At 45.6% G+C, this 21,596-nt stretch overlaps 3 protein-coding genes across 26 annotated transcripts in view; 1 reads left to right on the plus strand and 2 right to left on the minus strand.

Annotated features, from left to right (window-relative positions):
* Positions 1 to 6,800: 6,800 nt before the first annotated feature.
* RPP38-DT (RPP38 divergent transcript) lies at positions 6,801 to 8,614 on the minus strand. The gene is given in 4 exon segments (XM_015146537.3): positions 6,801 to 7,812; positions 7,814 to 8,113; positions 8,115 to 8,260; positions 8,482 to 8,614. Coding segments are annotated over 3 exon segments (468 nt in total). The 5' UTR covers positions 8,220 to 8,260; positions 8,482 to 8,614; the 3' UTR covers positions 6,801 to 7,749.
* A 114-nt stretch (positions 8,615 to 8,728) lies between these two features.
* RPP38 (ribonuclease P/MRP subunit p38) lies at positions 8,729 to 15,611 on the plus strand. Of its 6 annotated transcripts, none has more exons than XM_015146533.3 (3): positions 8,729 to 9,140; positions 13,595 to 13,704; positions 14,662 to 15,611. In XM_015146533.3, the coding sequence occupies exon 3, from the start codon at positions 14,672 to 14,674 to the stop codon at positions 15,518 to 15,520; it is 849 nt and encodes a 282-aa protein (XP_015002019.2). In that variant the 5' UTR covers positions 8,729 to 9,140; positions 13,595 to 13,704; positions 14,662 to 14,671; the 3' UTR covers positions 15,521 to 15,611. The 6 variants fall into 6 exon arrangements, with proteins under 6 accessions (XP_015002019.2, XP_015002020.2, XP_028681844.2 ...); XM_015146534.3 differs by having other exon boundaries at positions 8,729 to 8,794; XM_028826011.2 differs by having other exon boundaries at positions 8,729 to 8,783.
* NMT2 (N-myristoyltransferase 2) overlaps positions 13,959 to 21,596 on the minus strand; it is a 66,880-nt gene continuing 59,242 nt past the window's right edge. For 9 of the 19 annotated variants that reach the window (XM_077945846.1, XM_077945839.1, XM_077945842.1 and 6 more), the window contains 3 exons: positions 20,723 to 20,860; positions 20,507 to 20,562; positions 18,882 to 20,234 (listed from right to left, as the gene is read on the minus strand). In XM_077945846.1, the coding sequence (XP_077801972.1) occupies positions 20,225 to 20,234; positions 20,507 to 20,562; positions 20,723 to 20,860 (204 nt within the window). In that variant the 3' untranslated portion in view covers positions 18,882 to 20,224. Of the gene's footprint in view, positions 17,736 to 18,881; positions 20,235 to 20,506; positions 20,563 to 20,722; positions 20,861 to 21,596 lie in introns of those variants that run through there. The other 10 variants (XM_077945849.1, XM_015146530.3, XM_077945844.1 and 7 more) reach the window with 2 other exon arrangements.

Genomic DNA, 21,596 nt, shown 5'->3' on the forward strand with positions numbered 1-21,596 from the left:
TGCTCTGCCCCCTAGGGCGCCCGCGGCTTCTTAAAGGGCCGCGTCTCCGCCAGCCGCTGCCATTGGCCCCGCTCCCGGCCCGGCCGCCTCCCATTGGTCGCGGGCGCGGGGGCGAGGCTGGGCTGTGAGCTCCTTAGAGCGCCGGGTTGCCCGGGCTGCAAATGGAAAGACCAAGAGAAGAGAATTTAAATGAGTTTCTCCTCGCTCTGGGCTCTCTCTTCTATTCTTTCTCAAGAGGGTCTTTGCAGGAAACCCAGAGAGGTCTCCCCAGGGCACAGGCCTCCCCTGGAATGCCTTCTTAAAAAAGAAGAAAGAAAGAAAGAAAGAGAGAGGAAAGAAAGAATATACATATTTATCTAGAGAGACCCCCCCAACTCTAAAATATATACGTAATGTCTTTAATTTTTAAAAAATGTATATATGTAAATATGTATTGACCGGGGGCAGTGGCTCACTCCTGTAATCCCAACACTTTGGGAGGCTGAGGCCGGCAGATCACCTGAGGTCGGGAGTTCGGGACCAGCCTGACCAACATGGAGAAACCTGGTGTCCACTAAAGATACAAAATTAGCTGGGTGTGGTGGCGCATACCTGTAATCCCAGCTACTCGGGAGGCTGAGGCAGGAGAATCTCTTGAACCTGGAAGGTGGAGGTTGCTGTGAGCCGAGATTGCGCCATTGCACTCCAGCCTGGGAAACAAGTGTGAAACTCCATCTCAAAAAAAAAAAAAAAAAAAAAGGAATAAATAAATATATATGCATTTAAAATTTTATACAGAGGTGAGGGGTCTTGCTAGGTATATATAAAATATTTTTTCTCTAAAAATTTATATTTAAAATTTTAAAAATTAAAAATTTTATACATTAAAAGTACAAATTAAAATATATATATATATATATATTTTTTTTTTTTTTAAAAGAGAGGTGAGGTTGCCCAGGCTGGTCTTGAACTCCTGACCTCAAGCAATCCTCCCACCTTGGCCTCCTGAAGCACAGGATTCCTTCTTTATACATACTTCTCTCCTGTCCATTATTCCTAGAAACGTGAATGATGAATGCGTCTCCTCCACTCTGCCTCTAGGCGCAGTTTATCATGAGTGAAAGTGGCCTGTGGTTTGCACCTCTTCTCCTCTTTATAAAGCAAAAACACCTAAATTCTGGACACATGCTACAATCAGCCTAACTCGTTTTTAATTATGGTAAAGGCACAGGACTAAAAGCCTATTCAATTTGACCCAGTTTTCCAGGGAAACAAACCCAGTGTCACTCCAAGTCTGCAGACACGCCGAATAGGATTACATTTCCAAAGGACTGGAACCGAATTGGCTGGTCATATGAGGAGCTAATTTCCGACGCTTCGCATTGATGGAGAAGGGTGACTGGGAGAAAAAAGAAACTCAATACGGCAAAGTGACTGAGCTTGAGCGTACGACAATGCAACAAGCAACCTTTCAGCTTGTTTTTGCATAAAGCTACATTTAAAAAATATTTGCTTTTTCATGAAAATCTTTTTTTTTCTCCTCACAAATATTTTCGTGGTGAAATCAGTGCATTTCCAAGTAAAGGACCAAAAGCAAAATGTTAGAAAAACCTACTGGGCAGTTGTTTGTGTTTGAAGTCCTAGACGATGGGAAAGGTCCCGTGGGGTACCTTCAGCACAGCCTGGCCTTCCTCTGGTAACCTAGTCCTGGCTGCCGGCAGCACCCGGTCCGCGGTGTTTCAGCGGGAAATACTGCACTGAGTGCGGGTATCAGTCCATATCTTCAGCTGAGACATTCTGGAATTATCGTCGCTGTAAGAAACCAGAAGAGGGGAGGGACGGACGCTACATTGTTTTCTGCTTTATTCTCTAAATCCAGAATGTTCTTTTAAGACCTCTTTTGAAAGTATTTTCTTCTCCTGGGTTGCCATTCCCCATCTCATTGCCAGGTCATGTGGGTCTTGTCTCAAGACGCAAGAAAGGGCCAGGCACGGTGGCTCATGTCTGTAACCCCAGCACTTTGGGAGGCCGAGGTGGACAGATGATTTGAGGTCAGGAGTTCGAGACCAGTCTGGCCAACATGGCAAAAACTTTTCTTCTAAAAATCTCTTCTAAAAATACAAAAATTAGCTGGGCATGCTGGCAGGCACCTGTAATCCCAGCTATTTGAGAGGCTGAGGCAAGGAGAATTGCTTGAACCTGGGAGCCAGAGGTTGCAGTGAGCCAAGATCATGCCACTGCTCTCCAGCCTGGGCAACAGAGTGAGACTCTTGTCTCAAAAATAAATAAATAAATAAAATAAAATAAAATAAAAACCATAGCATGAGTTTCAGAATAGGTTTTTATTTTTCTATTTTAAAAAAACATCCATTGGGATTCTGATAGGGATTGCATTGAATCTTTAATACCGTCAAGATGAACACTTCTTAACCATGGCAGTGCATTCAATTACCTGGAAAAAAGACACAAACCCCAATCTGATCCCTATTTCCCACCACCATTTTGATGTAATGGCTGTAGGGTTGGACCCAAGCCTCACGAATGATGCATCCATGGTTTTGCTCTCTTCTCTACAATGACAATTTAGCTCTCCTTCTCTGAATAATACATGTGGTCCTCCAGGATGGACCAGGTCCTGCTGACCTCTTCAACCACATCTCTCACTCTTTCCCACAGGCATGGATGCTCTACCCTGAGTAACTGAAGGACTTCAACTTCCCTTTCTCCAGGTTGTTGGATAGTTGCCGCTCCACTGTCTGGAACACTCTTTTTCTTCTTTTATTTTCTTTTCCCTCCCTCCCTCCCTCCCTCTCTTTCTCTTTCTTTCTTTCTTTTCCTCCCTTCCTTCCTTCCTTCCTTCCTTCCCCTTCCTTCCTTCCCTCCCTCCTTTCTTTTTTCTTTTCTTTTCCTTCCTTCCTTCCTTTCTCTCTCTCTTTCTTTCTTTCCCTTCCATTCCTTTCCTTTCTTTTTTTCTTTCTTCTCTCTCTCTCTCGTTTGTTTTTGAGACGGAGTCTCAATCTATCACCCAGGCTGGAGTTCAATGGCAAGATCTTGGCTCACTGCAACCTCCACCTCCTGGATTCAAGTGATTCTCCTGCCTCAGCCTCCCTAGTAGCTGGGATTACAGGCGTATGCCACCGTGCCCGGCTAATTTTTGTATTTTCAGTAGAGATGGGGTTTCGCCATGTTGGCCAGGCTGGTTTCGAACTCCTGACCTCAAGTGATCCACCTGCCTTGGCCTCCCAAAGTGTTGGGACTACAGGCGTGAGCCACCACACCTGGCTCTTTTCCCACTTTCTTAACTAAGCCAACTCTTAAGACTCAGTCAACATGGCAACACCTCCAGGAAGACTTTGAGACAAGAAATAGCTTTAGTCTGGTCTTCTGGCCTATGAGCCTCTGGCCATCTCTCTCCGTCTTTCTTCTGTTCTCATTCTTACCTACCTTCAAAGGGTTTCTACTCCACTTGGCCTCCCGGCTGTTCAAACAGGCCTATTGCACTCCTGCTCTCGCGTCTCTGCCTCAGAATTATCTTCCCATGGTCGGCCTGGCTCAGTGCTTCCACTCCTCTAGGTCTTTGCTCATCTGTCATCTCTCAGGAGGCCTTTTATCACCCATCCTAGCACCCCCTTCCACTCTTCCTTGCTTTTTCTTCTTTCTTTCTTTCTTTCTTTCTTTCTTTCTTTCTTTCTTTCTTTCTTTCTTTCTTTCCTTTCTTTTCTCTCTCTCTCTCTCTCTCTCTCTCTCTCTCTCTCTCTCTCTTTCTCTCTTTCTCTCTTTCTTTCCTTCTTAGACAGAGTCTCACTTTATTGCCCAGGCTGGGGTACAGTGGCATGATCTCGATTCACGCAAACTCCACCTCCCAGGTTCAAGTGATTCTCCTACCTCAGCCTTCCAAGTAGCTGGAATTACAGGTGTGCGCCACCACATCCAGCTAATTTTTGTATTTTTAGTAGAGACCAGGTTTCACCATGTTGGCCAGGCTGGTCTCGAACTCCTTACCTCAAGTGATCCACCCGCCTCAGCTTCCCAAACTGCTGGGATTACAGGCGTGAGCCACCACGCCTGGCCTTCCCTGCTTTTTTTCTGTAGCACTTTGAATCATCTGACAACTTATATCATTTACGTTCTTTGTTTACCCTTTCTCCTCCTTTGGAACTCTGGCTCACCGCTTTATCCTCAACACTAGCAATTCAATGAATATCGTACCTATGGGAAAAGAAGAGGGGTGGGGAAGGGAGGAAGGGGATAGAAAGGAAGGATTAAAGGTCTTTCGAATTTCCCTATTTTCATAAGACAGCACTGCCAAGACCCCTGATAACCTTGGACATCCCCACATAGCCACATAGCCAAGGCCTGACTGCAGTCTACCCTGAGTCCTGGACAAATGCCTGGATTTCCCTGGCAGCAAGGTTTCCTTTTTTTTTTTTTTTTTTTTTTTTGATTGAGTGAGGAGACTTTATTGATGGCACACGACAAGGTGGGGCTCCCTAGGTGTCTCCCTCTTCACGCGGTCTGCATGGAAACTGCGAGGAGGGGAGATTCTCCGTGTGGTGGGGCCTGAGTGGCACACGGACTCTCCAGCAGTGAGGGCCTCTCTCTTCCTCTCGTGCTCTCACTGGGTCTGGTGGTCCAGGGGTCTTACTCCTTGGAGGCCATATGAGCTCTACCACCCTGTTACTGTAGCCAAACTCATCGTCCTATCAGGAAATGTGTTTGACAAAGTGGTCATCGAGGGCAATGCCAGCTCCAGCATCGAAGGTGAAAGAGTGGGTGTCGCTGTTGAAGTTGGAGGAGATGACCTGGTGCTCGGTGTAGCCCCGGATGCCCTTGAGGGGCCCTCCAAAGCCTGCTTCACCACCTTCCTGATGTCATCCTATTTGGCAGATTTTTCCAGATGGCAGGTCAGGTCCATGACTGACACGCTGGCAGTAGGGACACAGAAGGCCATGCCAGGGAGCTTCCGGTTCAGCTCAAGGATGACCTTGCCCACAGGGCTTACCTATCTTATAGAAGAGTCTGACAGGGGTGTTTCTCATCTATGTCTCTAGTTTAGTTGAGACTAGGGCTTTCCATCTTCTCCTTTCTCTGCACCCCCTACAAGTTGCTTCACTTTAGGACAGAGCCACAGGTTTCTGTGTAAGTCTGGAACTGCTTGCTGAAGTTTACAGTTTGTTCCTTGACAGAGTGACCTACCACTCATAACACCTGTCATCCGACCTCTGAGACTGGCAATGCTGTCCCATGGGATTAGAGATGCAGGGAGCTGACATCATGTTGGTCTTGATTTTGCTGTTTTGTGAGGCCTGAGAATTGCTTAACTGCTTGAAACTCCTCACCTTCACCTTGTCTCTGTGGACATAGATATTCCTTGGAGTACTATACAGTCCCAATTAATAGAGCTTTCAATACTCATTTTGCAGCTCATCATTAAAATTCATGCTTAGTAACTGATGTAAAATAACGAATTGTTTACCTAACAACTATTGTTATACATGATACCACACACACACACACACACACACACACACACAGAGAGAGAGAGAGAGAGAGAGAGAGAGAGAGAGAGAGAGAGAGAGAGAGAGAGAGAGCGCGCACTAAGGTCAGAATACCATGGAGGAAAAGAAGAATAGAAGAATCTGGTGGTCAATTCCCTTACATTCTTCTGTTGACAAATTTTCTTGTTGGGACCTTCACTTATTTCATCAAAAGATGGTGGCTAATTATATAATTTATTACTCAGAAGCTTTTTATGTATTTATTTGTTTTGGAGACAGGGTCTCACCATGTTGCCCAGGCTGGAGTGCAATGATGTGATCATAGCTCACGGTAGCCTCCACTTTCTACGCTCAAGCAATCCTCCAGCCTCAGCCCCAGGAGTAGCTGGGACTACAGGCACACACCATGCCTTTTTTTTTTTTTTTTTTTTTTTTTTTAGATACGGGGTTTTGTCATGTTGCCTAGGCTGGTCTTGAACTCCTGGGCTCAAGCAATCCTCCTGCCTCAGCCTCCCAAAATGCTGGGATTACAGGTGTGAGCCACCACAGCCGGCCATCACTCAGAATCTTAAGTCATTGTCAAACAATGGAAAGCATACAAATCAAACAGTAGTCCAATTCTAGAATATAAAAAGAAAGCTCTAATATTCAAAGACCAAACAGATTTTACAGGACTGTCATTACTGTCATTAAAAAGTAAAACTGGCCAGTTGTGGTGGTGCGTATCTGTAATACCAGCACTCTGGGAGGCCGAGGTGGGAGCATTACTTGAGCCCAGGAGTCTAAGACCAGCCTGGGCAACATGGTGAGACCCCATCTCTACAAAAAGTACAAAAATTAGCCAGGCTTGGTGGCATGCTCCTGTAGTCCCAGCTACTCGGGAGGCTGAGGTGGGAGGATCACTTGTGCTTGGGAGGAGGTTGCAGTGAGCTGAGATGGTACCATTTAGCCTGGGCAACAGAGCAAGATCCTGTCTCAAAAATAAACAAAACAAAACTGATTCTTCAGAATAGGATATCAAATATGTAAAGTAATAATTTGAGAAACATGAAAAAGTGTTATGTGTGAAGAAAATCAGAAGATTGAATCTGTATTATTTTAATGTAAAAGCACGCACATATGTGAAACAAAGTAGAAGGGAACACTAAAGAAAAAATGGGTGTGATTGGGTCATGGGAGCATGTTTGTTACTTTTTGGTTGTAATGTCTGTGTGATACAAGAGGGAGAGAAATTACTTTCAAAATGTACTTGTTAATTTTAGCAAAATCCTTGTAGAAATTAAACTGCTAGTTTTAAAATAAAACACAAGCACTAAAATAATAGAGGTTATGTTTCATTTTTATTAACTTAGTTTTGCCATGGTTGAGACTGGATTCACCACAGTTCAATTTATCAAGCACTTAACTATGTGTTCCGCACATAATAATCATCTTAGCATAGAGGATCATCTCTTCTAATCCTCACAAGAGATACTATTTTTATCACTTCATAGAGGAGGTTAATAAACTTGACTAGGTCATAAGATCTTCAGTTGAAGTTAGGATTTCAACCCAGAGCCAAGTAATGTAATGGCTGATGTTTTCCATAGAGAAAATGTAAGCTGAGATGATGCTCAAACTATAAATCTGGAACCTTAGGGGGACAAAAACGTATGGATGTCTCCTTCCTATTACTTTAGCATTTTAATTAGACCCGTGTGTCTCTATTTGTTTTTGGACATGCAAGCTGCTTGCAGTTCATCATAGCGAATTCACACAATTCATTTGATGAAACACAAACCTGTTCTTACAAACTCACTGTCATCTCTTTTTAATCTTACTAATTCCGATAAAAATCACATTGCACTTTACCCTGTGTCACCTCCAATGATCTCTGACCGAAAGCCAAATCTTCTTTGTGTGTTTGCTTTATGGACAGTTAGGTTCTACACAGGTACTTAAACATGAAAATTGAAATCATAGAGGCTGGGCACCGTGGTTCAAGCCTGTAATCCCAGCACTTTGGAAGGCCGAGGCAGGCGGATCACCTGAGGTCAGGATTTCGAGACCAGCCTGACTAACATGGTGAAACACTGTCTCTACTAAAAATACAAAAATTAGCTGGGCTGGTGGCCTGTGCCTGTAATCCCAGCTACTCAGGAGGCTGAGGCAGGAGAATCGCTTGAACCCGTGAGGCGGTGGTTGGAGTGAGCCAGAATCACGCTATTGCACTCCAGCCTGGGACACGAGGGCGAAACTGTCTCAAAAAAATAATAATAATAAAGCACAGAAACTATACCAGAAAATAGGAAACAAAACGAACAGTGAAGAGAGTGAGAAAAGGAGGCAGATATATAGAAGAGGAAAAGGAAGGGGGCCCAAGTGAGGCCGGAAAAACCGGGGAGGAGGAGGTGGCTCATTAGGTCAGAAGCAACCTGCCGTCTTCTAAGTTCTGGCCAAGGGTAGATCAACGGATCCAGAATCCTGAGTTTTAAAATGTTATTAGGCTGCTTCATCACTTGTCCCTGACGTTGCAGCGACTCCGATGGTAACTTTAGTCTCCATTGCTTGGAGCAGCCACAGTGTACACCGGACAGGATATTCCGCGCAGCTGTTGCTGAACTCAAGGCAACTCCTATCGCCTTTCTCTTTTCGGAGCTCAAGATTCCTTGCATTATTGCCCATAGGCATGTGTTTTACCCCACACTCCTTCTCCCTTTTATCTTGATTTTCGTGGTGCTGGGGAGTCTGCAGGGATTCCATGGCGACGGGTTCACTGGGACAGGGGCTGGGGTTGTGCGTCCCTGAGGCAAAGCAAATACAGAAAAGGGAATAGAGATAGAGGGCTAAGACTCCCAGGCACTGAAAGGTAGAAACTGGGTTATAAGAGAGAGGGGAGCACAGACGCCCGGAGAGAGCCTGCCCTCGGGATACCACTGGCGGTAGGCTGGCCTCCGAACAACTAGAAGGTCCAAGCCCTGAGCGTCTGGTTACCCGGGCAACTTTATGGTCTCGCGATACAGACCTCGCGCCTGCGCACTGCCGTTGTAGGGGGCCCAGTCCGGAGCCTCCACCCCGGGGCCTAAACTCGAATCTAAAAGATGGGGCCTCGTTGTGTTGTTTCCGGGCCGCGCGACGCTGTGGGCTGCTTTCCCCTTTCCGGAGTGACCTAACACAGGATAACGAAACCTGCAGTGCTCCTAGCGCTTCCGCTCCGCCCCGTCGCGTCTGGGAGGCGAAGCCGGGAGGCGAGCGCTCTGCGCATGCGCGGCGCAGGCGCACTTGGAGCCGGTGCTGCAACCCTCAGGTAAAGGCGGATCCGCCACCGTGAGTTCCAGGTGGGCGCGCGCGGGGCCCACGTAGGGCAGGAGGCCAGCCCCGGGGGGATCGGGCCCGGGACTCCACGGAATCTGGAGGCCGAAGCCCGCGCGCACGCAAGGCCTCCGCTGCTTCCCCGACGCCTCTTGCGTGGCCGCGGAACTCGCCGCCCTCTCGGTTGGGCTACCCAGTCCCGGGCCAGTCGTGTGCACCCAGAGCTTCCGCGCCTCTCCTCGGGCTCCTCTGCTGGATTGCAGCGCCGTCTGGGCACCAGGAGTGCAAAGCGAAAACCGCACGCCGGCCGTTCTGTTCTCCACGGTCTCCAAGGAGACACGGACCGATCCAGGGGCGGCGTGCAGTGGGGAGGTGAGCTTTGGGTCGGCCGTCGCCCCTCGGCTACCGGCGGGATCCAGAAACCGGAAGTCACCACCGATACCCTTCTCACCTTTACTCCCAGCTGGTCACTACTGTGTCGGGAGATTCTACCTTCTTTTCCGACTAACATGTATTTCTCTCCAGTCCTTTCTGCGGTGTCTCTAGTGTAGGCCACCGCCATTTCTAACCTGGACGACTCCGGGGGCGTGTTTGCTGCTCAAGGATTCTTCCTTTGCCCAGATCCACAAAGATCTATAACGTCTTTCTAATCATGACGCCTCTGCTTTAGACGTTAAAGTTGCTTCACACTGGAAGGCTTGCAAAGGTCTTCATTATCTGGTCCTTACCCACCTTTCCTAGTTTCTCACTGCTTTCTCTAGCATCTCTTTCCCAGCCACATTGAACTTATTGGAACTTGCTTGCTTTTTTTTTTTTTTTTTTTTTTTTTTTTTGAGACATAGCAGTCGCCCAGGCTGGAGTGCAGTGGCGCGATCCTGGCCCACTGCAACCTCCTCCTGCCGGGTTCAAGCGATTCTTCTGCCTCAGCCTCCCGAGTAGCTGGGACTACAGGCGCGCGCCACAACGCCCGGCTGTTTTTCGTATTTTTAGTAGAGACGGGTTACCATGTTGGTCAGGCTGGTCTCGATCTCCTGGCCTTAAGTGATCCGCCCGCCTGGGCCTCCCAAAGTGCTGGGATTACAGGCGTGAGCCACCTTGCCAGCCAACTTCTTTCTTTTAATGCTGAGATACCTTTCTTTACTCCATACTCCCTTTGGTTGGCATTGTTTAGATGTAGGTTGAGAGGTCCGGCCGGGCTCCTCTTAGTCCCAGACTAAGTGCTCACGCCTGTAGTCCCAGCACTTTGGGAGGCCGAGGTGGTTGGATCACAAGGTCAGGAGATCGAGACCATCCTAGCCAACATGATGAAACCCCATCTCCACTAAAAAAAAAATAAGAAAATTAGCCGGACATGGTGACGCGCGCCTGTACTGTAGTCCCAGCTACTCGGGAGGCTGAGGCAGGAGAATCGCTTGAACCCGGGAGGCAGGCGGAGGATGCAGTAAGCCGATATTGTGCCACTGCACTTCAGCCTGGCGACAGAATGAGACTCCGTCTCAAAAGGGGGGGAAAAAAAAAGCAGTTCCTCTATGAGGACTGCCTTTTCCTACCCCCTCAACTAAGCTAGGCCTCTGCTGGATATTCCCTAAGCATCCTGTAGTTCCCTGACCTTCATGTGCATCAGGCTTTATTGTATAATTACCTGCTGATATTTTTTCCTTGTGGACTGTAACCTCACTGAGGTCTGCGACAAAAAAAATACTTATGGCCTGGCACATCCTGGATAATCCAGAAAGGTGGTGCCTGTGGCTGAGGGTGGGAGTGGTATTCCAGGCAGAGGGACTAATGTATATAGACTTGAAGGTGGGAAAATGCTGGCCTCATTAAATAGTATGTGGTTCGGTGTTGAGGTCTTGTGCTTGGTGGGGCCTAAGGAGAAAGAGGCTGGTGGGAGATTGAGACTGGAGGTTGGAGGGCCTTTTATGTCACATTAGAGTTTGGGTGGGGCATGATAGCTCATGCCTGCAGCCCAGCACTTTGGGAGGCCGAGGCTGGGGGATTGCCTGAGCCTACGAGTTGAAAACCAGCCTGGGCAACAAAGCAAGACCCTGTCTCTACGGAGTTGTTTTTTTTGTTTGTTTTTTTTTTGTTTTTGTTTTTTTGAGACAGAGTCTTACCCCGTTGCCCAGGCTGGAGTGCCGTGGTGCGATTTCGGCTCACTGCAGCCTCTGCCTCCTGGGTTCAAGCGATTCTCATACCTCAGCCACCCAAGTAGCTGGGATTACAGTTGCGCATCACCACACCTGGCTAATTTTTGTATTTTTAGTTTAGACTGGGTTTCACCGTATTTGCCAGGCTGGTCTCGAACGCCTGACCTAAAGTGATCCATCCAGCTTGGCCTCTCAAAGTGCTGGGATTACAGGCGTGAGCCACCGTGCCCAGCCTATACAGAAAATTTAAAAATTAAAAAACTTTTCTGGGCTTGGTGGTGTGCGCCTATAATCCCAGCTACTTAGCAGGAGGCTGAGGTGGGAGGATCGCTTGAACCCAAGAGTTCAAGGCTGCAGTGAGCCATGATCAAACGACTGCATTACAGCCAGGTGACAGGGCAAGACTGTCTAGAAAAAAGTGTTTGCCCTTGATCTATAGGCAGCAGAGGACTCTTGAGACACAGCTCTAAAAGGACCTCAGCAAAGCCTTATTTTTCTCCCTTTCTCTAAAGCTATAAAATCTTACCAGTCAGTATTTTGTTTCTGGATTATATTGCATGAGATTATGCTTATCCAAACTACTTGGCTCTCTTTATCTCCCTAGCAGATTCTGCAGGCGGGAGAAGTTTATAGCCTGTTTTGTGATCCCTCCGGAGCATGGTTTTAAGTATTTACTCTGTGGTGTTTGGATGCGGAGACATGATCTGACTTGCAGTTGCCAAGAGCTCTGTTCCATCCTATTTGTTTCACCCCTCTGTCACTTATTTCCCTCTTCCTGACCACTCTGAACCTGATGCCAGCCCCTCGCAGTCACCGCATTGCATCTGGATGAGCCACTTTTCTTCCTGATTCCCTGAGCTCTGGGGAGCACAAAGATAATGGGGTCAGGGGGCAGTGTGGCCACTGTGAAGGAAGCAGCTTAGGCCCCAGAAGTCTCCAGCAGTGGGCAGTACCGAGACGACCAGGGTGTGATCTCTCACCCCAAGGAGCTGAATTTGGGTTTTCTGTGGGAAGGTGTCTGGGAAGAGTATCAGAGACCAATAGCGCTCAGGGGGCCCTTCCTCGGGGCTGTCCAGCATGGAAGCACCCCGTCCTACACCAGTGGTTCCTGATTGCGGTTCTGAATCAGATTCACGGGGGCATTTATTTACTTATTTATTTTGATATGGAGTCTTACTGTCGCCCAGGCTGGAGTGCAGTGGCGCGATCTCAGCCCACTGCAACCTCTGCCTCCTGGGTTCAAGAAATTCTGCCTCAACCTCCCGAGTAGCTGGGATTACTGGCAGGCACCACTATGCCTGGCTAATTTTTTTGTATTTTTTAGTAGAGATGGGATTTCAACATACTGGCCAGGCTGGTCTCAAACTCCTGACCTTGTGATCCACCTGCCTCGGGCTCCCAAAATGCTTTGGTTACTGGCATGAGCCACTGCACCCGGCCTAGGGCAGCTTTTTATAAGCACAGATGCCCAGGTCTTATTCCTGAAGATTCCAATTCAGTAGATCTGGGTTGAGGACCAACCATCTGCCTGTTTTAAGAAGCCACAGGTTATTTTTGAGGTGTAGCAAGGATTGAAAGAACAGAAAACTTGGAATTTGGAAAACTAGTTGTGACTCCGGGCAGTGAGTCAGTTTCCTAATGCACACATTGGGGAATTCTATAGGAATGCTGTGAGAAGCAAATAATCCATGGAGAGAGTGCTTTATACAGCGATACACTACTGAGGCACACTTGCCTTCAACATCAGCTACCAGCCTAGTAAATGGAAGTATAAATGGAAAGGACATAACTTCCTTTAGTTTTGCCAGGTGGGTCCCTGTGATTCTAACTGAGCCCCAGGAAGGAAGGGAAGAAAATAGGGAAGAGAAAGGAATGTGTATTTGCCTCTGGGAAGGATAAACAGGATATGCCCTCTGGACCAGTAGTTTATAATATTTTCCCCATTAAGCATCCTTCTCATTTTTCCTCAATGGATTAATATCTTTAAATTTCATTACATTTCCCTAGTCTTCATGAAATTGCCAGCCAGAAAAGTCGGCTCGGGGCCCCCCTAAAAAGGAGGAATGGCCGGGAGTGGTGGCTCACACCTGTAATGCCAGCACTCTGGGAGGCTGAGGTGGGTAGATCTCCTGAGGTCAGGAGTTCGAGACCAGCCTGACCAACATAGTGAAATCCCGTCTCTACTAAAATTACAAAAAGTAGCCAGGCATGGTGTTGGGCGCCTGTAATCCCAGCTACTCTGGAGGCTGTGGCAGGAGAATCAATTGAACCTGAGAGGCAGAGGTTGCAATAAGCCGAGATCGTGCCACTGTACTACAGCCTGGGCAACGAAAGCGAAACTGTCTCAAAACACAAAAAAAGAAAGGGGAGTGTATGCCTGCATACATATCAAGTGCTGTAGGAAGGATATTCAAGAAATTTAGGGCCCTGGGAGGTGGGGAGACTTACAAAAATGGACATGACAGAATTATTTGAAGTCTTAATCATGAGATGACTGTTCAGTTCTTTAAAATACCACACCTGATTGGTTTTGAATGGCAGAGGCCACCAGAGTCCTTGCAGATTGTGCGCTCTGCGTGGGTGGACATTGTTTACCGTGAGCCCCAGGACCTAGAACGCCACTTGCACACTGGAGGTGCTCAGATCTTTTTTTTTTTTTTTTTTTTTTTTTTGCAGATAGAGTCAGATGTGTTACTGGGCACCGCACGATCACGTTCACTGCAGCCTTGACCTCCTGGGCTCGAGTGATCCTCCCACCTCAGTCTCCCAAGTAGCTGGGACTACAGGTATGCCTCACACTTAGCTAATGTACGTATTTTTTTTTTTTTATAGAGGGTTTCTCCATGTTGCTCAGAGTGGTCTCGAACTCATGGGCTGAAGTGACCTGTCCACCGCAGCCTCCCAAAATTCTGAGACTGAAGGCATGAGCCACTGTGCCAGGCCTAGAGTATTTGTTGAATGAATGAATGGAAGCCCAACTAGACGGCATTTGGAAAACAGTAACAAGTTATAAGATTAATACCATACAGTCACTAAAAGGTTAATTATGAACAAGTAGAAACAGCATATTTTTAATAAATGAAATAGACGAACGGAATTGTACTACGATTGCAATAATGAAAACTTTCACATATTGCTTGTATAGGAATAAAGAAAAAGTCAAAAAAATGGGGAAAATTAAACCCTGGTCATCCATTGTCCTGAGTTTTTTTTAAAGGGCCCCAGTGGAGCATTTAAAATGGGGTAAGAAAAATGGGGAGAAATAAAATTACTTAATCTTTAAAAAGAAGACAAGTGTATGCTCACCTAATTGGACTTATATAATGAGGCTTGCTCTAGCTTATCAAGAATCAGAATACAGGCTGGGCGCAGTGGCTCATGGCTGTAATCCCAGCACTTTGGGAGGCCGAGGCGTGTGGATCACCTGAGATCAGGAGTTTGAGACCAGCTGGGCAACATGGTGAAACCCCGTCTCTACTAAAAAAATAGAAAAATTAGCTGGGCTTGGTGGCGGGTGCCTATAATCCCAGATACTCGGGAGGCTGAGGCAGGAGAATCATTTGAACCCAGGAGGTGGAGGTTGCAATGAGCCGAGATTGTGCCATTGCACTCCAGCCTGGGCAACAAAAGTGAAATTCTGTCCCAAAAAAAAAAAAGAGAGAGAGAGTACAACCAAGATACTCTTAAGTTATGCAATTGTCACTAACATGAATTTTTTCTGTTGTCATTTTGCTTCTTGGAAGGATTTTTAAAATGGCTGCAGCTCCTCAAGCACCGGGGCGGGGATCTGTCCGTAAGACGAGACCTCTGGTTGTGAAGACGTCGTTGAACAACCCATACACCATCTGCTGGAGCCCTCTGGAGAGCGAGGATAGGCACTTCATCCTACAGACGCTTGAGGACAGGCTTAAAGCTATTGGACTTCAGAAGATTGAAGATAGGAAGAAAAAGAACAAAACCCCTTTTCTGAAAAAAGAAAGCAGAGAGAAATGCAGCAATGCTGTTGATATTAGTGAGGATCTGAAGGAGAAAACAGACGCTAAGCAGCAAGTGTCAGGGTGGACGCCTGCACACATCAGGAAGCAGCTTGCCATTGGCGTTAACGAAGTTACCAGAGCCCTGGAAAGGAGTGAACTGCTGTTAGTTCTGGTGTGTAAATCAGTCAAGCCTGCCATTATCACCTCACACCTGATTCAGTTAAGCCTCAGCAGAACCGTCCCTGCCTGTCAGGTCCCCCAGCTCAGTGAGAGAATCGCCCCCGTCATTGGCTTAAAATGTGTTCTAGCCTTGGGCTTCAAAAAGAACACCACTGACTTTGTGGACGAGGTAAGAGCCATCATCCCCAGAGTCCCCAGTTTAAGTGTACCATGGCTTCAAGACAGAACTGAAGATTCTGGGGAAAGTTTAGAGACTGAACCTCTGGAAAGCCAAGACAAAGAGCTTCTGGACACTTCATTTGAAGATCTGTTAAAACCTAAGAGAAAGCTTGCTGACGGTCAGCAGGCTTCTGTAACATTACAACCCCTTAAAATCAAGAAACTGATTCCAAACCCTAATAAGAAAAGGAAACCACCCAAAAGTAAAAAAGCTACTCCAAAGTAATCTTGCATAAACTTGCCATGTCATACTGTTTGTGAAAGCACACCTTGTGAAGAAGCCTTACAACTAATAAAATGAGTTATATTTACATAGATTCATACAGTCCTGTTTGGTAATATTCAAATGTGTAAGACTCTTTGTAACTATGGCACAGATATTAAGTGCAGGAAATATTCAAAAATAGGAATACCCAAACAGAAGTTTATTGAAACTAGTGTTCATGCGTATTTAAATTGACTTCTTCCTTTTCTTTTTTTGAGACAGAGTTTCACTCTTGTCCAGGCAGGAGTGCAGTGGCACAATCTCGGCTCACTGCAACCTCTGCCACCTGGGTTCAACGATTCTCCTGTCTCAGCCGCCTGAGTAGGTGAGATTACAGGTGCGTGCCACCACACCCAGCTCACTTTTTTGTATTTTTAGTAGAGATGGAGTTTCACCATGTTGGTCAGGCTGGTCTTGAACTCCTCACCTCATGATCTGCCTGCATCGTCCTCCCAAAGTGCTGGGATCACAGGCCTGAGCAGCCGTGCCCGGCCTAAATTGACTTTTTCAAAGGCTGGTAGAGTGCCTGTAAGCAAGAATATTGGTGTCCTACAACGCTTAGCATTTTCCTATCAAACCTGGAAAATGCCACAGTAAATGTTCTAGTCAGTCAGATAGATGGAACTGAATTGGGGAAGCATTATCAGTTTTAAAGGAAAGATCCCAAATGCCAAGCAATCTATTGTCTTCAGGAGCAATAATCATTTTTCACTTCATGTCAATTTGACTTTTAGGTAGGAATAGACATGGGCTTGGGAGAAAGGCTTAATATTTACAGAAAAAATAGCAACAACAGAGAAAGCCAGATAAGGTATTTTGATTGGGAAGAGTTCACCCCCATTACGTGATTCACTTACCTCCTTGGAACTCTAACATGTATAAAAGGTATTATGGTAATTGGATGAAATGTGGCCAAAAGATTAAAAAAACTGAGGAGCTTGTGTTCTCAGAGGTGGGTGTGTGACAAGAGTCCTTCAGGTTAGGAAATGGAGCATAACCAGTGCTCTCTGTTAAGAGTGTTTACTGTTTACAGTGTGTATGGAAAAGTTAGTTTCTGTAATTTAGAAGGAAGGTATTACTAAAGATTTTTCCAGCTGAAAGTCTGGCTGACTCATGGGTTATGCCACCTCTTGATTTAAATTTTACTTAGTGCCATCTTGGCCAAAAAGAAAAAAAAAAAAAGATACCTTATTGAATAGAACATTTTCATGACAGACAAAGTACACTATAATGCAGTTTTAAATCTACAAGACACTATATATCGCATTTAAATTTAGTTTTAATAGCTACTTCATAAGCAGTTTAATTCTCAAAAATGTTAATTAGCAATCTGCTTCTGTTATAGAGGCAAATGTAGTTATTCTATTTAAAAGTGATTAATAATTTGATAATGAATTATGTAAATGACTCTTTAAAGGAGCAGTGTAACTATCACCATGAGGTAAGCGCATGACAAAATTTCCAACTGGCAGTTCTGCAATTATATTATTTTTGAGATGGAGTCTCAGTCTGTTGCCCAAGCTGGAGTACAGTGGTGTGATCCCAGCTCACTGCATCCTCCACCTCCTGGGTTCAAGCGATTCTCCTGCCTCAGTTTCCTGAGTACCTGGGATGACAGGTGCGTGCCACCATGCCTGGCTAAGTTTTTTATTTTTAGTAGAGATAGAGCTTCACCATGTTGACCAGGCTGGTCTCAGACTCCTGACCTCAAGTGATCTGCTCACCTCGGCCTCCCAAAGTGCAGGGATTACAGGTGTGAGCCACCGCACCTGACCGATTCTGCAATTATTTGAAAATCTACTTTGCATAGACTTTGTGCCATGAAAATGAGTGGGAAGTAAATTCCTAAATTAGAGCTTTCACTCCAGGTTAAGTCAAAATCTCCTTTACTTAATGCCAGTATCTCAAACCCTGTTCCAGTGAATGAGGACCGTTTTGTTTCTTGAAGCCTTTCTCCTGTTAGTAAAGAACGGTAAGGAAATTAGGGTGGAACCATCCGAAATTCGAAGTCTTCCATTGTCTCCAAGAAAGGTCCTAATTATGCACTACTGTGGGGCCCACATCGCCCTCTGGTGGTAGTCTCAGGGATGCCACAGCTGTGGGTTGGTCTTTAGAATCATAGCAAACTACAGAAAGGAGAGTTCACCTCCTTCGTAGTGACCAAGGTCAACAAACTCTGTAAAAGGCCAGAAAGTGAGTATCTTAGACTTTGCAGGCCACACAATCTGTCACAACAACTCAACTCAGCTTTGTAGTGTGAAGCAGCCACTGGCAATATGTAAATGAAAGTGGCTGTGGCCAAGTGTGGTGGCTCATGTCTGTAATCCCAGTACTTTGGGAGGCCAAACCAGAAGGATCACTTGAGGCCAGGAGTTAAGGACCAGCCCAGGCAACATAGCAAGACCTCGTCTTTACAAAAAATGAAAAAATTAGCAAGGCGTGGTGGTATGCACCCGTAGTCCCAGCTACTCAGGATGCAGAAGCAGGAGGATCATTTAACCCAGGAGTTTGGGGCTATAGTGAGCTGTGACTGTGCCATTGTATTCTAGCCTGGGCAATAGAGTGAAACCCTGTCCTCAAAAAAAAAAAGTATGACTATGTTCCAATAAAACCTTATTAAGGGACACAGGAATTTGAATTTTGTATAATTTGCATATGTCACAAAATGATGTCATTTTTTGGCTTTTTCTCCTCATTCAAGGAACTAAAAACATTCTTAGCCTGTGGGCTTTTAAAAACAAGCAATGGGCTGGATTTAGCCCACAGGCCATAGTCTGGTGGCCCCTGCCTGGTATAAGATATGACTGGTTTCACTGGACTCATAACTTGAAGGAAATGCCATCATGTCTAAAACAACTCTTTCTGCACTTAACATCCTAGGCACTGGCACTTATAAAGGCAGGAAAAGCATCTACATTTTTTTTTTTCCCGAGACGGAGTCTTGCACTGTCACCCAGGCTGGAGTGCAGTGGCACGATCTCGGCTCACTGCAACCTCCGCCTCCTGGGTTCAAGTGATTCTCCTGCCTCAGCCTCCCAGCAGCTGGGATTATAGGTACCCGCCACCACACCCAGCTAGTTCTTTTTGAATTTTTATTAGAGATGGGGTTTCATCATGTTGGCCAGGCTAGTCTCAAACCCTCAAATGTTTCGCCCACCTCGGCCTCCCAAAGTGCTGGGATTACAAGCGTGAGCCACCACGCCCGGCCAAGGCATCTACTTTGTGGCATCTGAGTTTAGGCCAGGCTATGTGACCTTGGTTAGGATCTTATTTTTCCCATGGATTATTGGCAATATAAACACACATCTGTACACTATGAAAATTTTTCAAATTCTAGATTAAAAACACCATCAGTAACAAAATTATGAATACTTATTTACAAATAAGACATTTTCCATTAGCATGACACATGACAGTTTTCATGATAAAGTCAGCATAGAGGAGTATGTGCAATTTTGCATAAGTAATAAAAACATTCAAACTATCAATGCCCTGATAGCATGAATAAGTTCCACCAGGCATCTCTTTTGACTTTACAGTTTTTATTTCCTTTTCTTCATATATCCTTGATGTTGCTGAGAAGAAACTGAACTTTGCACAACAGCAGAAAAGTCTATAGTTAGTCGTGGGCACAGGCTCTTTCTTTTTTCTTCTTTTGTTTGAGACGGAGTCTTGTGCTATGTCACCCAGGCTGGAGTGCAGTGGCTTGATCTCAGCTCACTGCAACCTCACCTCTCAGGTTCAAGTGATTCTCCTGCCTCAGCCTCCCAAGTAGCTGGGATTACAGGCGCATGCCACCACACCCAGCTCATTTTTGTATTTTTAATAGAGACAGGGTTTCACCATGTTGGCTGGGATGGTCTCCATCTCCTGACCTTGTGATCCGCCCGCCTCGGCCTCCCAAAGTGCTGGGATTACAGGCGTGAGCCACTGCGCCCGGCCACAGGCTCTTACAGAGAGCATAGTGAGTGCTTGCACAAAACTTTGCTTTTGAAGCAATCCACTGACCTGGTGAAGATCAAAGTACAAACTTGTATGTTTATTGATTTGGCAACTCTGCTTATGGAGAAATACATGTACTAGTCACCAGTACATTTTAATATTGCTCTGCACTTAAATAACCCCCACCTGTCACTGAGCTACAGAAGTGTTGATTCCATAAATGTTCCCAGTGATACCATGTAAGGTGATACCAGTAAAAAAAATTTCCAAATGGATCTTTTGTTCTGTTACATGGACAAATGTACCATCACTTAAGAAACAGAAATGCAGCAGTTTATCTCCACACAATAGCAAAGACTTTCTTACATGACTGTAACTTCTACTTAGTCCGTAGAAAACCAGTCCCTTTTCTAAGGGTGAAAAAATACCTCTCTTCAAGAGACAGGCAAAAATTTGAAAATTACAAGACTGTGCTCTTTATAGCCTTTCATCCCTCCCACAAATAGGTCAACAGTGAAAAAAGGATGAACTTTAATATTCTAGCTAGAAATGTGTACAAATATCACATGTGGACTTTTGTCATCTTTTCTGATTATCGACTACTTCAATTTCACTTGAGTTGTGCTTTTATTCTTCTTTGGAATGGCAGTTCCAGAAATCATTAAATATTAACAAATGATGATGTCAGAGTTCTAGAAATAAAAATATCCATCTATTGTAGTACTAGTCCAACCTGAAGGGAGGGAAGAAATGGAATAGTAAGAAAAATTAGATCGCGATGTAGTACAACAGATCAGTCTTTCTAAAAGCTGTCATAAGGCTCAGCTCACACCTGTAATCCCAGCACTTTGGGAGGCCAAGGCAGGTGGATCACCTGAGGTCAGGAGTTGGAGACCAGCCTGGCCAACATGATCAAACCCCATCTCTACTAAAAATGAAAAAATTAACCAGGCATGGTGGTGGACACAATCCCAGCTACTCAGGAGGCTGAGGCAGGAGAATCACCTGAACCCGGGAAGCGGAGGTTGCAGTGAGCCGAGATCATGCCATTGCACTCCAGCCTGTGGACAGAGCGAGACTCCATCTCAAAAAATAAAATTTAAAAAAAAATAAATAAATATAATAAAATAAAATAAAGCTGTCTTAAGCCTAAGTGAAGCAAGTGCGAAATTGTCTAGGTACATTTGTTGAGTTTACAAGGGCTATATCCACTTCACTTACCTTTTCAGAATCTGTACCTGGACACCTCCAATTGTACAGGTAATACTGCAAATTGCCATCTCCTATACCAAACTTGAGTTTTTCCAAGAATGTCTTATTTTCCATCAAATCCAGTGCGTTGAATACATCAAATCCTTTCTGCCAATTTAAAAAGGATTTAAAATTTAAAACAAAGGACTAGTGTTTTCTGTATTACATATCTCAGTGTAACAATTCTACTACTAATAGCTTGAATATGCATTTCTAATAGAATTTAATGTCTGTGATATATAGCATAGGTTAAGAATTCAGGGTCGGGTGCCGTGGCTCATGCCTGTAATCCCAGCATTTTGGGATGCTGAGGTGGTTGGACCACTTGAGGTCAGGAGTTCGAGACCAGCCTGAAAAACATGGTGAAACCCCATCTCTACTAAAAATAACAAAAATTAGCCAAGTGTGGTGGTGCGTGCCTGCAGTCCCAGCTACTCAGGAGGCTGAGGCAGGAGAATTGCTTGAGCCTGGGAGGTGGAGGTTGCAGTGAGCCGAGATCATGCCACTGCACTCCAGCCTGAGTGACAGAGTAAGACTCTGTCCTTTTTTTTTTTTTTTTTTTAAAAAGGAAGAATTCAGTTTAAAATTGTCTTATAAAATTAGCAGTGTGGCTGGATGTGGTGGCTCACGCCTGTAATCCCAGCACTTTGGGAGGCTGAGGTGGGAAGATCACTGGAGCCCAGGAATTTGAAACCAGCCTGGGCTGTAGGTGTAGGTATAGGTACAGGACATTGTCTCTACAAAAATAAAAAGATTGACTGGGCATGGTGGTGTGCGCCTGTGGACCCAGTTATGCAGGAGGCTGAGGCAGGACTGCATAAGCCCAGGAGGTCAAGGTTGCAGT

This window comes from Macaca mulatta, chromosome 9 (genome assembly GCF_049350105.2).
Source record: "Macaca mulatta isolate MMU2019108-1 chromosome 9, T2T-MMU8v2.0, whole genome shotgun sequence".
NCBI classification, from domain to species: Eukaryota; Metazoa; Chordata; class Mammalia; order Primates; family Cercopithecidae; genus Macaca; species Macaca mulatta.

Coding starts and splice junctions, on each gene's coding strand:
- RPP38 (XM_015146533.3), top strand. CDS start 14,672: ATGGCTGCAGCTCCTCAAGCACCGGGGCGGGGATCTGTCCGTAAGACG.